The following is a 16,665-nucleotide window of genomic DNA, read 5'->3' on the forward strand; positions in this document are numbered from 1 at the left end:
AGCAGACAGACAATGAACAAGAAAATAAATACATAAAGGAAGCAGATTGTAGTAATAAGCGGTGTGAACAGAAAAAAATTAATTATTGTGATGGAAAATGGTGGTGAGGGGAAGACAGGGCAGCTACTTCAGTTAACTACAGCGAAGGCCTTTCTGAGATGAGCTGAGACTTGAAACACATGGAGCTTACACCAAGGAAGGATGTGTATAGACTCCTAGGCAGCAAAGTCTGGTGGGTCTAGAAACTTAGATGGCTCTAGATGAGGTTGGAGAAGTAGCAGGGCCCAGATCATGTCGCTACAGAAACAAATTTGGGGAGTCCTTAAGGTATAGATAATATTTAAAGCCATGTGTAAATAGAGCATAACCCATAACCTCATCTAGAGGAATTCTAACATGTAAGAGTAAGAGACTGAAAAGGTGGGGCCTGAAAGGAAAGGCACAGCAAGGAAGTCTAAAAACTTCCCCAACAATTCCCTAACATTTTTGTCACTTTTCTAAAACTGCCCTATAGGTTGTTATTTAGATAAAGTGCATTACAATTTAGTTTCCAGATTTTTGCGTCAGTTCTGGAGATACTTGTATCCTGGAAAAACCAATTTACAATTATCTAGAAAGTTATTTCTTCTTCTCCACTTGAAGTTATACCAGCGTGGCCCAGCACCTTTGTCCGAATCATAGCCACGGGGTCACCCTCTGTGCTTCTGTGGGGTGATCCGAAATAGTGCTAGGATTTCAACCGAGTTGTCATCGCGGTTATCCCGAAGACGCTACCCCCCGCCCCACTTTAAGAGTAAACACCACACCGTATTGCAGTGTCGGTGTAGTAAGGAAATGGAACAGGTTGCCATGCCCGCTGCCTAGGGCGGAGCACGGAGCGCAGTGCCTGTCACCGGCAACGTGATGCGGTTCCGCTGCTTTGGGGAACCCAAAGATTAGAATCTGGGGAGTCATGGCGGCGGGCGGCGCTGCGCCAGGTAAATCAGCAGAGGGGCAGGGCCCGGGTCTCGCGGGTAGTCTCAGAAAACGGGGGCCAGAAAACAGATGGGAGTCCAGGGAGGGAGTGAGGGAGGCAGAGGCAGCCGGAGGCGGCGGCGAGATTCGGGACACAAAGCGCCTTCCCGGAGGCCCGGCCTGCTCCGGTCCGAGGGCGGCCGACGCACCGCCTCCGCGCGCCCCCGGACGTCGGCCGTTACTGCTTCCGAGGTCACTTCACCCGGGCACGTCTTTGGGACGCAGACACGCCACGCGCCTGCAGCAGCGGACGAGCCAACCAGCTGGCAAACCTCGGGGCGAATGATGCCGCTCCGTCTATTGCTCCGCTCAGTGTTTACAGACGCGCGCGGGGCGCGGCCGAGAGCCCAGGAAGCTTGGCTCTCCTGGCCAGGCCCGCCCGTCGCCCCCGCCTCGCTGCTCGGGGCGCCCCGGCCGCCGTCCAGCGCTCGTAGCCGGAGCCGAGGCTGCCGCGGTGCCAGTAACATTGGGGCCCGGGCTGGAGGAACACGCTTTCCAAGGCGTGGGGAGGCTGCGACCACGGCCGCTGTCCCCGCGCCTGCCTCGGGCTCTGGGAGGGGGCGGGCCACAGAGCGGACCCGCCCGGCGCTTGGGCGATGGGGAAGCTGGGAGGGCGCGCAGCCCATAGGGCGCGGGAGCCGGTCCATTCGGGCTCCCTCATGGGGGATGGGGGGTTTCTATGGTGTGTGTTTGGGGGACACCCAAGCTGCCCCCCTGCGTTGGACCCGTGCGCTGAGTTTGGAAAGGTTAAAAAGGCTCGGTAGTTTCCCACCCAAAATCTGCTTTCTGAGAAGGGTTTCCAGCCCCTAATTTGAATCCCGCCTCCCCTCTCAGCCACAACTGTGGGCTCGTCCAAGAGGCGGTTGGGGGTGGGGCGAGAGTTACTGGCGCGAAATTTAAAAGTTTGTGTGTTCCCGCGGTTGTGCTCACGCAGCGCTCTCTTGTTCCCTCTGCTATGCCCTGCTCTGAAGAGGCCGGCGCCATCACCCCCAGCAAGCGGGCCCGGCCTGCAGAGGGGAGCGGCATGCGGCTCCGGTTTACCCGACTCTCGGAGCATGCCACTGCCCCGACCAAGGGGTCCGCGCGGGCCGCGGGCTATGACCTGTACAGGTGAGTAAGGCCCGCCGGCCGCCTGCGCCCCCCACGGAGGCCAGCCTGGTGAAGAGGCTGAGAGGGCCGCCTTCTGCCCCTGCCATCCCTGCCCCCCGCAGGAACGCCCAATTCCCGAGTTACAGAGCTCTCAGCCCTGTTAGCTTTCTTTCAGGCCCTCTGCAGCCACAGCTTGAAACATTCTCTTCAAAGGTGACAGAAACAAACGCTTTTTGCATGTATGCAGGGTTTCTGCCCTTTTTTTGTGTGGATAATTTTAGCTTGCCTCCAGCATAAATTCATTAGGGATTTGGGCAAAAAGTGTGGAATGGTAAATAAATACCGATAAATGTCCACTGAGGCGTTATTAGTTTTGCAGCATTCATTGTACCCTTTCCACGTGGAGGGCAGAGATGAGTAAGGCCAGCCTTGGCCTTCAAGGACTGGCCTGACTGTGATGCTGTGCCCAATAGAAAGAAAAGCCACGGTGGGACCCTGGGGGCTGAGTATGAAAATACCTCAGAAGGAGTAATGAGGGCTGATTTTGCCTTAAAGGGTTAGTGAAATTTCTGTAACTGTCCGTATTCAAGTTCGCCCCAAGGACTGGGAATTTCAGGAAGGGTCCAAATATGAAAAGCAGAGGTGTTGGTAATACTACCACCCTTTCGTTTGTACGGCACCTTTTCCTGTACTAAGAACTTTCCCATATACCGTTTTATTTAATTCTCCCCACAATCCTAAGGTATATGAGTGTTGCTTACTTTTTACAGATGAGGGAGTTTGGGAAAAGCTGAATTGATTGCCCAAGGGCTTGAATGTAGTAGAGGTTTTTTTTGTTTTTTTTTGAGGAAGATCAGCCCTGAGCTAACATCCATTGCCAATCACCCTCTTTTTGCTGAGGAAGATTGGCCCTGAGCTAACATCTGTGCTCATCTTCCTCCACTTTATATGGGACGCCACCACAGCATGGCTTGACAAGCGGTGCATCGGTGTGCGCCCAGGATCCGAACCTGCAAATCCTCGGGCCGCCGCAGCAGAGCGCCCACACTTAACCGCTGCACCACCAGGCCGGCCCCTGTGATAGAGTTTTTTGACTCTGAATTCAATGCTTTTTTCTCTTGACTACTGTGCCCGGTTCTTAGATGCATCAAGGTAGGTGAAAAGTGATAATGGAGGGAGAGGATGTTTATTACATGACTAAATCCCGAGTGTTAGGGTGTATTTTAAAGCATCCTAGGTAATTCTAATGTGAGAACTACTGGTCTAAGTCATAAGTACAGGAGAAGGGGAGAAAGGAGTGTGTGATGATAGTAAGGGAGACAAGAAAGAGAAAATTGAGATACAGGCTGTTGTAGCTGAAAGGGATATAGTTCAGTCCCTTAATTTTCATGAATAAACGTAGCGTGATGTAATTTGATTACACCATATCTGGGCACTTTTGTGAGTCTTAGGAGAGACTTCGATTTAAGGTGCTTTAAGCATCCTCCTAATAAAACACAGGTGCCTTTCTGTATACTGAAATAGACATGGAAATAGGTATTTTTAAATCTTTAAATTTGCTCTTTCTAAAAAATTAGGTTTAACTACTTGAAGAGAGAAAATTCTAACAAAATAAGTAAAAATATAGTACCGCTTTTACTAGTCTTAATTAGGGTCTCCACAGTAACTTCCAGTTCTGCTTTTTGTAAAATCTCTTACATTTCTGTCAAGGAGGGGGCTACAGTAATAGCAACAGTAGCAGCATTGGCTGGGTGGACCTTAGAGAATTGGTTCCTCAGCAGTGTCCATCTCCAGTGATTCACAGTGATCGCCTCTCTTCCTCAGCCAGTGAGGTTCATGGCCACAGCGTGGTAAGCTTGGGAAACTACCAGACCAGCAGAGCAGATGCAACACAGCTCTCCCTCCCCTTATGTTGTCCACCCATTTTCCCCTTTCCTTCTCCACATTTTCCCTAATCGCTTAGAGGATTGTGAGAATGAAATGAGTTATAGAAAGCAGTTAGGGCTGTGCCTGGCAGGCACATGGTCAGGGCTTAATGAATGTTAGCTATTATTAACAATTATTTACACTCTTTCTTGGTTCTTTATCTTCCTCTTTTCATACCATGCTGGTGAAACATACACCTTTTAAAAGTCTGCCTTTCTACCCTCTCCTGCTAAATAATTACCTCAATTTCCCAAGAAAATTTTGTTCGGGGGAGAATACATTTATGTGTTAACACCTTGTTCACCCAAAAAATTCACAGAGAATTGCTATAGCTAACTACCAGTTATTTTCTTTCACTGTCTTCCTAGTGCCTATGATTATACAGTACCACCTATGGAGAAAGCCCTTGTGAAAACCGACATTCAGATAGCTCTTCCCTCTGGGTGTTACGGAAGAGTAGGTAAGTGATTTAAGACACAGGTACCTATTTGTCAGGCTCTTCCTTGGTGATATGCTCCTTCATCGTAGTTTCATTTGGGGTGTAAATGAGGGAAGGGATATCTCTCTGCCTGTGTCCTAAAATAAAGAATTGCCATCTGTGATGGCGAATGCAGCCGTTTGAAAACTTTCATTTATGTATCTGCTTTTGCCTGTCTCTCTGCTTTTTTTTCTGATTCCTTACTTGAGCTTTTAGGAGCTCACATTGGCCTAGGAGGTTGTTCTCACAACTCCTCACTGTGAGAAAGACTGAAAATATAGGCGATTTTTAACGGGAGCTTTGTTTGCAGTGTTACTGCCATCTTGCACTTCAAGGATCGAATTGCATATGAAGTCAGATTTCTTTGTGAAGATGGTGATGAGAACCGCTAACATTTGTTGTCTAAGAGTATAGAGACGGGCTTAGGATAATGACATGGCATTTTATATCACAAGAGTAAAACTTGTAACCCCTGTGGGTCCCAGGGTATATCAAGCCACTTGGCCTTTTCCCCTATGGGTTCCTTCTTTGGGGTGTGAGGGGAAGGGATACTCTTCACTGCAGCAGAGGAGCCTCCTCAGAGTGGGAGGAGCTGGGAGAAAATGGAGTGCAAATCAACAGGTTTGACTTCTGGAGTGAGTCAGTTGTCACTGGAGAGAGAGTTTAGAACTTCTTTTCAAGAGCATAATTACTTTCTGGCTAACTTCAGAGTAAACATAAAGGAGCCAATGGAACTGTGACCCTCGAGGGGCGGGGGTGATGGCTAGACTACCACTGTCTTGTTAGCCATGAGGGTGAGAACAGCTAATACTTTGGCCTTTAAAGGAGCGAGATGAGCTCTCTCTTCATCGCTCTTTGGCAGCATTGACTGAATTTTTAGTGTATTTTGGGGGGACAAATCAGGAGATGGAGTAAAATAAAAGTAAAGGCAGGAAGAGACAGCATTTATTAACAAAGTGCCTGATTTAAGTTATTCTGTAATAAAATACTAGAAGTTAGGATAGTTAATGGTAGCCCTGATGCTCAAGTCAGCAATTATAAGGTATAAACTTAGCATTTTATTTTTTTTCATTTTAAGAATAAAAAGCATAGTAAGAATAAAAAGCTTAGTGGAACTGAGTTTTTAAGGTTGAGTTTTTGGCATTTCGCTTGCCTGATATTAGCCCTTTTACCTTACTCTGGTTCATTGGTTTCATACAGACGTGTCTTGGCATCTGAATCATGAGTAGAGGTCCCAAGTTCTAGGCTAAGCTCTGCTACCCTTTGTTTAGGCCTATGCCTGTCTCTCTCTCTGCCTTCTTCCCATCTACACTGCAACATGCTCAGAACTCCCATCTCAAAACAAGTCCTCTCCTCAGTCCTGTGTCCCTGCCACCCACAGTCCTCTTGTGGCCAGACTTCCTGACAGAGTTGCCGTTGGTTGTCCTCCCTTGCTTACCTTTCAGTTCACTCCTGAGTCCACGCCACACCACCTGAGATCTTCAACTGACCGCAGCCCTGTGGTAGTGATTCAAGTTGGTTTTGAATTAAACCCTGTCAAAATTTTCTAAACTGTTCTTTTCTACTTTGATAATACAGTATGATAAATACATTCTTTAATTTAGAACCATCTGCTAAAGTTAAGATGAAGATATAGATGTTATAGGAGCTGAGAGTGACATGCTTAAATTGTATCATTTATACCCAATATTGCCCTTACCCCTTAAAAGAGCCAATTTCTCCTTTTTTTTTTTTTTTTGTGAGGAAGATCAGCCGTGAGCTAACATCCACGCTAATCCTCCTCTTTTTGCTGAGGAAGACCAGCTCTGAGCTAACATCTATTGTCAATCCTCCTCCTTTTTTTTCTCCCCAAAGCCCCAGTAGATAGTTGTATGTCATAGCTGCACATCCTTCTCATTGCTGTATGTGGGACGTGGCCTCAGCATGGCCGCAGAAGTGGTGCGTCGGTGTGCGCCCGGGATCTGAACCCGGGCTGCCAGTAGTGGAGCACACGCACTTAACCACTAAGCCACGGGGCCGGCCCCCATTTCTCCGTTTTGTTTTTCAGCTCCACGTTCTGGCTTGGCTGCAAAACACTTCATAGATGTAGGAGGTAATATATTTACATTTTTATTCTGTATATATTTGCAAGTATTTACTCCGTCTTTGCTTAAGAGGTAGTAATCAAATGACAAATTTTATTTTTATTTTCAGGAAAAGGAAATGATTTTTGTTGTGTCTTGTCTTTTAGAAATTTCCATCTCTGCAGTAATAGATAACTATGGTATAGTTTCAAATGCTATTTGGTTATGTCTAATTTTTAAATGACCATTATGTTATTTTACTAATAGGCTAACTAGACACTATATTATGGGGGGTAGGATTTTTGCCTTGGTTTAATGATAATCTGCATTTAGTCCAAAAATGACTCTATTCATAGAAGAAAGTTTGTTATTATAAGGTAAGGAAAAGCTTTTATGTCATTTTTTTAAGCAATTATATTTTGCTTAATTATTAATAATTCATAGTAATTAAATAATTATTAAATAATTGTTTAAGCAAAAGTTTCTAGAAAATGCAGGTTTATCTTGTAGTAAGAATTTTCTTACCTCCATAAGAAAGCCAGCCATATTTGGCAGAATATAAAAAGAGAATCTTTCCATAAAGTCAGAAGAGAAAACTGCTTCCCTGTCTACATTTCTTGCTGAGTAAGTCCTCAGTGGCTCCTCTTTCCCTTATAACAAAGCCTTACTCCTCTCCCAAAGTCAACAACTTCCTCACAGGGGTCTTTTCATGAAGGAGCCCCAGTCTCCTCTGCTAGCCACCCTTGCTGTGGGATCGCGAACTGCCCCTTACTGTAAGGAAATTCTCACCTTCCTAATATGGCCTCCTTGCTTGGGATCCCCTCATTACTGGGGTATGGACCCCACTGACAGGGTCCTCATGTCCTGACCCCTTTTTCTCCCCAGTGGTAGTGAGTGAGCGCTTCACTAACAAGACATCTTGGCGCTCTGCTAGATTCTCTGCCTCTGGCCATTTTTACAAAGCAACTTTTTAGCAGATGAGGAAACTGGTTCAGAGATGAGCCCAAGTTGACATGTTAAAAACTGGAATCTCCATCCATATGATCCCTGTCCCCCTGTTCTTTCCATTGCAATTAACTGCTGTGGATCACCCTGCCCCTTCCTCCAGCAACCAAGCACTGACCTGAGTTAGCTCACGGTTACATGCACTGCAGGGATTAAGCACTGGATGAGGCATGTCCTGGCCTGTCTCTGGCCTGCCCTTCACTGCCCCCATGGTGTCACTAGGTGGTGCTGTGCGGCAAGACAGAAGCCCAAAACTAGTTCTTAGACACTGAAGAGGGGCTGAGTCTGACACAGCAGGGATGGACAGCCCACTCAGGTTGAGGATTGCCTGGGCTCAGTTATGCTTGATTTTCAAAAGTACTTTTCCAAGGTCAAGTGTTGTAATTTAGGACTGTAACTTAAGGATATAAAAAATTGTATATATTTTTAAAGAAATTTCAAAGAGTTGTCAAAGGAACATGGGCTTTGGAGTGACAACTGGATTTGGGTTCCAGCTTTGTCACCAACTAGCTAGTTATTACTTAACTTCTCTGAGCCTCAATTTCCATCATCTGTAAAATGAAACTGTGTGTGCTTGCCTCTGAAGGGCGAGAGGATTAAATGATAATGTATGTAGAATATCTAACACTGTTTGGCACATATGAGACCCTGTAAGTTGTATTTTCTGTGCCCTAGGGACTTCACAGATTTTTGTATGTGTGTGGAAACTTTTTTTCTTTGACTTTGTTAGTAATTTTTGCTCTGTTTAAAACAACCGTCTGAAAAAATTCATGTAAAAGAAATGGAAAGTTAGTTTGCCTGGTGGTTGGTGTGGTATTATTCATAAAATCACATTGTGGTGTGTTCTTGGATGCAGAGTATCTTAAAAATGTCTCTTAGGCACAAGTTTATCATAGTTGGCCACAGTTTTTATTTCAGAAGAGAGATGTTGTTAGAAATCCCAGGCAGTAAATAAGGGTCAAAGGGAAAAGTTGAATATGCAGGATTCCGTTCAGAATTCACATCTGGTAGGTGTGGATAGTTTTCACTAAAGAAGGTTTCCAACAAATGACATGCCAAAGTCTTGACACAGTAGAACTTTTGCCTGAAGTCAGTTAATCACTCTGCCAGTTCCAATGCATGATTTTTCCAGTGATAACTTCAAAATACTTTCTGCTTTCTCATGAAGAGAAATATCCCTGATGCTTATATCCCTTATGTAGAAAAAGAGTAAGTCTTGGGTTTTTCTTGAAGGTCAAATCGCCTTTGAGTAATAAATGAACTTGGAACTACTGGATTTTTTATACTATTGGCATTCATGCTAAAAAAAATTATTAATTGAGGGCCTTTTTTTCTGCCATACATTTTAATTGACTTCAAACAACTTCATTTCTTTTTAGTTAGTTAAAAGCTTTTCATGTTTCTGTGTGCCAAGCATAAAATCTTGGTAGATCGCCTGGCTTTGCAGAATTCAAGACACCCAGCCATTTGAGTACTCCTGATAGGACTGCTTTACAGATTTCTAGCAAAGGTCTTTACAAAAAGAGAGTGTTTTTGTATGGTAGACGATACCATAAAGTGAAAAAATAAATACTTGCAAGTCATGAAAAAGAGTTAAATACCCAAAGAGATAAAAAAAAATCATAAACAAAATATAGAAGAGGACATGCAAATGTGCAACATATGGAGGAAAACAGTCCAGCCTCACTAGTCATCAGGGAAACGCAAGGGAAAGCCACGAGATACCATTTTTGACTCATCATACTGGCCAGAATTAAAAAGATCACTACCACCTGGTACTGGCAAGGCCTTTGGAAATGGGCATTCTTAAATATCGCTGATGGAAGTTTGAACTGCTACACGTTTTTTGCAAAGTTATCTAGCAATATCCATTAAAATTTGAAATGTACACACCCTTTGACCCAGGAAAGTGCTTTTTGGAACCCATTTGATGAGAATAAACAGCACGCATCCACAAGGACGTACGTAAGGACTGCTTCGTTTATGAGAGCAGAATGTGAAAGCAACCCAAGTGTCTGATAATATGTGAGAGAAGAGTTACACGGAAATGCTGGTACTGTATTTCCATATCTTGGAAGTAAAAAGAATGAGTAAGATTTATATATAGTCATCTCAAAGGATGCGTATGTTATTTAAGTGGAAAAAAGAAAGTAATATGTACAATATATTACTGTTAACATTGACTACCTAAGGGAAGATAGGGGAACATTATTGGCTTTTGCTTTATATGTATTTGTACTATTTGGATAATCTAAAATTTTTCTATTAAAGTAGAAACAAAAGAGTTCAGAAGTCAGTCTACATTGTCTTTAACTCATTCTAGATAAATGAGCACTAGCTGTACATCAGATCTCCCAGCATGGAGAGTGCATGGTCTTCTGTGGTCATTTGCATGGAATGACATGTTCTATGGAAGGGTTTCTTCATTACATCTGCAGCCAAAACTTTCTTGTCCATATAGATAATATAGAAAACAGCTAGTCCCATCTTTATATCAGTTCTTTCAGTAAGTATTAAGGACGAATTTAATAGTCAACTGGCAATGGGAAAGAAACCAGGCTTCAGTATTCTTTGAATTAGTCAAAGTTTTGTTGCTCTGCAACTGGGAAAGAATAGACAGCTTGCTTCAGTCTAGATGTGATAGGAACTACCTCCGCTGCCTTTCAGCCACTTCAATACTCACCTTTCTCACTGTGAAAAAGTTATTTATCTTTAATTCAAACTCTTAGAAATGCTGTGTCAGGAATCTTTTAAGAAGTATACACATTCAATTTCACTTATCCCTAGTAATTCATTCATAAAGCACAGGAGTTCATTTAAATTTTTAGTGTAATCTACTGCAAAAATCTAAAATGTTAGTTTTTCTGAGTATTTTTCCCCATGGTCAAACTTTTCTTTTGATTTGCCTTTTTTTTTTTTTCCTATATGAGAAAATTGAAAAGGAATACTTACCCTTGTTCTGTTAAAAAAAAAATTTTTTTTTCAGTGGACCTTCAAATAATTATGAGTCTGGCCAATGGGCATTAGTACCCATTGAGCTAAATTCCTGATTGTTTTTATTTCCTTTTTTTTTTTTTGATAAGCATTTTTTTTAGGAGATAGGATGTTAGTAAGATGTAAGACGTAACATGGAGCTACATTTAATTAGGTTCACATGAATCCTACCCAGCATTTTACAAAGTGAGAAAAAAGAATTAACATGTATAAAAGGAAATTGGCAGTGGAAGGGACACGGGCGATGGGGAGTGACTGTAATAGGGGATTTCTTTCTGGGGTAATGAAAATGTTGTAAAATTGGTTGTGGTGATGGATGCACAACTCTGAATATGCTTCTGTTGAATTGTGAATTATGTCTTAATATTAAAAAGGGACATGAGAAGCTCTGGTGCGCCTATATTATCTGTCCTTGTGTTTATGGAAACATTTTAAATTCTTGGCCCAAAGAATTCACCAGGGTAAGAAGTCTGGTAAATGTACCTCTCTGGGCCAAGGCAAGGCCCTGGCTCAGGTTTCTCTCCTACAAAGATATGCTGCCCTTGTGTTTATAATCTCAAGCAGGTACTAATTACACACTTCTATGATAAGTGTACTCCTCATTAAGCTTATGTGCTAACGTTCTGAGAGATCATGCTCTAAGAAAGCATGGTGGCTCAGGTTAAAAGGAGAGGAAGAATATGAACTGAAAAATTCAGCTCCATTCTTATTATAAAAATGGAATGTTCTGGTATTTGCTAGACTGCTGCTTAACAATGTCAGCATTGACTTATTCTACTACAGATCTTCAGGCTTTTTGACATTTTTATTGATGACAATCGTATTTCAATCTGGATATTAGTGAGAAGCTGCTACCAGGAAAAGCCTTTAAAACCCAAGTCATAATTTCCTCCTAGTCTTTTTGGCAGATGTGCAGCAGGTAGAGGGGGTTTGGAGAGAGCTATTCGGGATGACTGTCCGAGATAAGTGCCTGCTCCTAGTTTAGAGTAGGAAATGGTCACCATTTGTAAGGGTGACAGGTTGGAAAATTAGGACCATTTTCTAAATTCTTATTTGCATTTTAGTAATAACATTTCCTAGTTTTGAGACTTGACGTAGTACCAGAGCAAGATTCACTTATTCAGTTGTAAGGATAAAAATCTTAACAGCTACATAAGAATGATTTTGGGGTAATCTTATACCCTCAGTGTTTTGGTAGCATTAGTCAAACTCATTATTTTTCTTTTCTCCAGCTGGTGTCATAGATGAAGATTATAGAGGAAATGTTGGTGTTGTACTGTTTAATTTCGGCAAAGAAAAGTTTGAAGGTATGTTAAATACAGACAGTGTGAGTTATATATGTGTAAACCACACTGACTCCTCTCATTCTCATTGCACAAAGCAGAAGATAGAGATGCATCAATACAGTGTCAGTAATAGCCTGTTTTGTTTGTTGTTTTCCTTTGAAGTCAAAAAGGGTGATCGAATTGCACAGCTCATTTGTGAACGGATTTTCTATCCAGAAATAGAGGAAGTTCAAGTAAGTATCATAAAAGCCAAGTAGAGAACGAATGATGTAGCATCTTAAGTGAAGAAAAAAATATAATTTTGAGGACTTAATGTGCTGTATGTAACTAAGTAGTAGCATATGTGACTAGTCCATTTTAAGCAAAATTAAAATGTTAGTTTTAGAATTTCTTGAAATGTTTTTCATAGCTATTGTATAGTATTACTTTGGATAATCATTTATACTGTGAAATTCTAGTATTTCCTTAGCTTTTTTGAAAATTATCTGATATTTTAATTTATGGGGCTTTTTAAAAATTTAATTTTCTTTTTGTAATCTCCTTTTTGAAAAGATGTGATAGCAGTAATAAAAATTACAAATTAGCACCTGGAGAGATGTGAAAGAGGATCTGCAATTAACTATATGGCTTACCTCTTATGTCTTTTCAGGTTTTGGATATCACTGAAAGGGGTTCAGGAGGTTTTGGTTCTACTGGAAAAAATTAAAATTCCAAGAAGAGAAAATGAGAAAACGTATTTTTTTCCTAGAGTTTTTGCTTAAAGCATTTTTGGTGTTTTGTAGTTCTGTAAACTTAATAGCTTTAACTTGTAAAAATATTTGGTTCTCTTATGATCAGGAAAAGGGTACCTCTGTTGAGATCACAGAGAAACATACTTTTTTGTTTTTCTCTACATTTGGTGGTTGTAGAAATCTTTATGATGACCTAATGCAAACAGTTTTTTTAATCAAATGTACATCATTTACAGATCCAAAAAAGACTGTATTATTTAATTCACTAAATGCTACCCCTTCAGCGAGTTATTTTAATTGCTTTGTAAATCATAAGCAGTGCCTTTCATTCAGTAAATCTGAATTCTGTCACAGATGCTAATTATTGCATAAACTGAACTAAAAGATGATAAAAAGAAGTTAAAGGTACTCTGTTCTTCTCTTCATTGGTCTAAAACAATTTTTTTTTCATTTAAGATGCTTTGTGAAGGTGGGAAGAGGAGGATCCTCAGTTTATTTTTTCATTTTTCTAGTTTTTTTTTTAATCCCTTTCGTAGACCCATGTTTGACTGGGTAGAGGTATGTTTGTGAAAGGAAATGTAATTTGGGAATTTACAGTTGGTTTGTTCCTCTGAATTTCATTCCATCAAGTAAATTGTGCAAGTTGTAGTTATATGAGTTTCCTTCACTGAAGTAGCAATAGGCTGTATCCAAGAAATATGCAAGTTAATAGGGATAAAATGGATGTAATGATAGCTTTACACTGGGTTTGTCCATGGCAGGTCCTTTTGAGTAAATATGTTTAAGCAGCATTTCACTGCAGACGGGGCTGATTCTGTGGATTAGCTTGGTTAACATCTATTGCAGTCTTCTAGGTGTGCTTTCCTCTCCTGTATTTCCCAGACCCCTTTGCACCAGGGCTTTGGGTGTCACAAAGGCTTTGTCAATCAGGCGCTTTAGTGTGAGATTCCTGAGGCATCGTTTTTGCGAGTGTGGGTCATACAGATTCAGTTCTTCTGGAGTTGGCAGCTCTCTTGGCTGCCCAGTTCCTAGAAGGTCAGGCGAGAGTTTGTTTCTTCTGTCCTCCCAGTGATTCTCTGGGCCATTTATACTCTGCAATGCAGTATTTTCCATCTGTGGGCCACAATTCATTAGTGAGTCATGAAATCACCTCAGTGGGTCATAACTAGCGTTTTAAAAAATTGAATAGAAGAAACAAGATAGCACATGTCAGATGGGTAAATGTTGTGAAGATTGTTTGAATTACATGTTTATGTGTGCATGTGTGTACTGTTATGATATAAATTATTTCTGTGGTGAATAAAATTTAAATAAATTCTTTTCAGCTAAACTAGCCAGAGTGGATTCTGTTCTCTGAACTCTGACCAATACCTAGTAACAAGTGAGTAAGAACAAATAGTATGATGTGACTACCAGGAGGTATGGCCTCAGCTTACACTGTTAATGTTAGTTACCGCTATTGAAAGTCCACTATATTAAGCACTTTTAGAAGCTGCTCATTTCTTTCTCATAGCATACCTGTGGGAGAGTAGATAAAACATTCTTTTTTTGTAGATGACAAAAATAGGCTCAGAGACATTTGGTAACTTGCTTTGGATTTCAGCTAATAATGACCACTATTAAAACTCAGGTCCTATGGCTTCAAAGCCCATGTTCTTTGTAGTATCTTCAGTCTTCCAAGTGGTAGAGAGAATACAGAATGGAAGCGATGGTTAATGCAAGTCCTCTAGTTTGTTCATACCTGGAATGTATTTCCATCTGGGCACCGTAGTTAAAGGAAGATGCTCAGAACTGAAGCTCCTCTGAAAGTTAGAGGCGTGGTGTTGAGAATCCAAGGAATGTGGAGGGAGGGAGGGTTGGCTAGAGGAGGCCCCTGGGATATGACAGATGTTCTTAGATTTTAAAGGCTCAGGGAACTGTACGTGAACTGAGGGACTGGAATTAGGGTCAGTGGATTTAGTCTATAGAAGACGGTGCCTGTGCGATGATAGAAAATACATGTGCATCTCTGCCCCTGGTTCCTGGCACGGAGCTCCTAAAGCCCTTGCAATTCCCAAAGTAGTAAGAGCACTAGGACCATCTCTTGTTCTAATGTTGGTCTTTAACCTTTGTTCCTGACACAGCTCCTGAAACCCTTGTAATGTCGTGGGTGATAGGAGTGTCTTTTGTCCCAAGGAGATGACTCTGGGTGGGCTCCTGGATGAGGGCTGGTCACCAGAAAGACCAAGCCATGATTAGAAGCCTGGAATTTTCAGCCCTGCCCTCCATTTTCTTGAGAAGGGAGAAGGGCTGAAAATGGAGTTGATGATGATCATGCTTATATGATGAAGCCTCCATAAAATCCCAAAAGTACAGGGTTTGGAGAGCTTCCGGGTTGGTGAACACATGGAGGCGCTGGGAGAGTGGTGCACCCAGACAGTGCACGGAAGCTCTGCGTCCCTTCCCACATACCTTGCCCTATGCATCTCTTCCATCTGGATGTTCAACTCTATCCTTTATCATATCATATCCTTTAATAAACTCGTAAACATAAGTAAGTGTTTCTGAGTCCCGTGAGCCGCTCTAACAAATTAGTCAAACCCAAGGAAGGGGTCTTTGGAATCGCCAGTCTATAGCCAGTTGGTCAGAAGCACAGGTGACAACCTGGACTTGTAATCAGCATCTGAAGCTGGGGAGGGGGGCAGTCTTGGACTGAGCCCTTAACCTTTGGGATCTGACACTATCTCCGGGTAGGTAGTGTCAGAACTGAGTTCAATTGTAGGACATCCAGCTGGTGTTGCAGAGAGTTGCTTGGTGTGGAGAAAGTCATCACATATTTGGTGATGAGAAGTGAAGTGTTTGATGTGAGTAGTAAGAGACTCACAGGGAAGAAAGACATAGTAGGGAAGAACTGGACTTTTCACTACATAGAAAGGAAAAAAGCTGTTTTTTTCCTTTACAGTGGCATAAGGGCAGACCCATGGAACTTCCCTAAAACAGCAAATTGAATGAAAAAAGCAAAGACTGCCATATGGGAGAGTATAAAACAGTCTGTTGGGGTGGGATTATTGGAGACTATTTTATGTTATATATACAAAATTTGAATATTTTATAGTATTTTTACTTCATTTTATTGTGAAATACATTTAGAAAAGTGTATAAAACAAAAGTGTATGATATAGTGAATAACTACAAAATAGAAACACCTAAGTAGTGCTCTAGATTGGTTTTCTAGGAGGTGAAAGCCCTATGCTAATAAGGCTTGGTTCCTGAGCTCCTTGCAGCTTTCTCTTCCAATCTGCTAGATTCACTTGTTAGCACAGGGAGACCAGGGAGCGTCCCCTTATAAGGGCAAGTTCTTCCTCCCCACTAGAAAGGAAACCAAAGTTTTTCACTGATGGCCAAAGAAGCATTATCTTCACATGTAGGGCTGCACCTCACGATTTTCAGATTAACTACAAATTGAATAGCAGTGAGGCAGTTTTCCTGTTTGTTGACAGTTCCGCCTCACTTGCTAACAATGCCCACTGTCCGCTCTGGTCCTTGGTACCTATAATCAGAAGAGAAATAATCAGGGAGACTCCTGCAGACTAATCTGATGCTCCATCAGTTAATTTACTTTGGTGGCTATCTGCAGAAGAAGTCACATACTAGTGCTTGGCCTAGGTGGATGAGGGGACAAGGCACCTTCCCTCCACAGTACTTCCTGCCACGTGACCATCTCCCTCCCACCTGGCGGGAGATATCAAATGATTGTTTCCTTAAATTCATTTTCCATCTTATCAATGGAAGGATGGTGGCAGGTTGGAGGGCTAAGTTATGTAGACACATGGAATTTTGTGAAGTGAATATGTCCGAGTTTGGGGTCAATGGGCCTTGGACTGTTGGAGTAATTATGTGAGTATTGAGTCCTAGTTATCACACAGAGCATTCTCAGCATGGCTCCTACCCCAATCCTCTCGCTTTGACTATCCCCAAATCACCCTTGGTCCTGTTTCTCATTTGCCCTTCTTTTCCCCTGCATCTTCAACTCCAGCTGTGGTCCCTGTTAGGGGAGGACCAATAGTTTGTACTTATGTCTTCCCCACTTCCTTTCCCTG

The 16,665-nt window shown here is 42.2% G+C and overlaps 1 protein-coding gene across 2 annotated transcripts; it reads left to right on the top strand.

Moving 5' to 3' along the window:
- The first annotated feature begins 937 nt into the window (after positions 1 to 937).
- DUT (deoxyuridine triphosphatase) lies at positions 938 to 13,916 on the top strand. 2 transcript variants are annotated; one of them, XM_087426928.1, is made up of 7 exons: positions 938 to 977; positions 1,986 to 2,124; positions 4,398 to 4,489; positions 6,555 to 6,599; positions 11,802 to 11,876; positions 12,018 to 12,088; positions 12,505 to 13,916. In XM_087426928.1, exons 1-7 carry the CDS (start codon positions 953 to 955, stop codon positions 12,559 to 12,561), a joined length of 504 nt encoding a protein of 167 aa, XP_087283054.1. In that variant the 5' UTR covers positions 938 to 952; the 3' UTR covers positions 12,562 to 13,916. The 2 variants fall into 2 exon arrangements, with proteins under 2 accessions (XP_087283054.1, XP_014636179.2); XM_014780693.2 differs by lacking the exon at positions 938 to 977 and adding an exon at positions 1,026 to 1,474.
- Positions 13,917 to 16,665: the final 2,749 nt, after the last annotated feature.

The sequence above is a fragment of the Ceratotherium simum genome, chromosome 3, assembly GCF_057802395.1.
Source record: "Ceratotherium simum simum isolate JZ-2026a chromosome 3, ASM5780239v1, whole genome shotgun sequence".
Taxonomy (NCBI): Eukaryota; Metazoa; Chordata; class Mammalia; order Perissodactyla; family Rhinocerotidae; genus Ceratotherium; species Ceratotherium simum.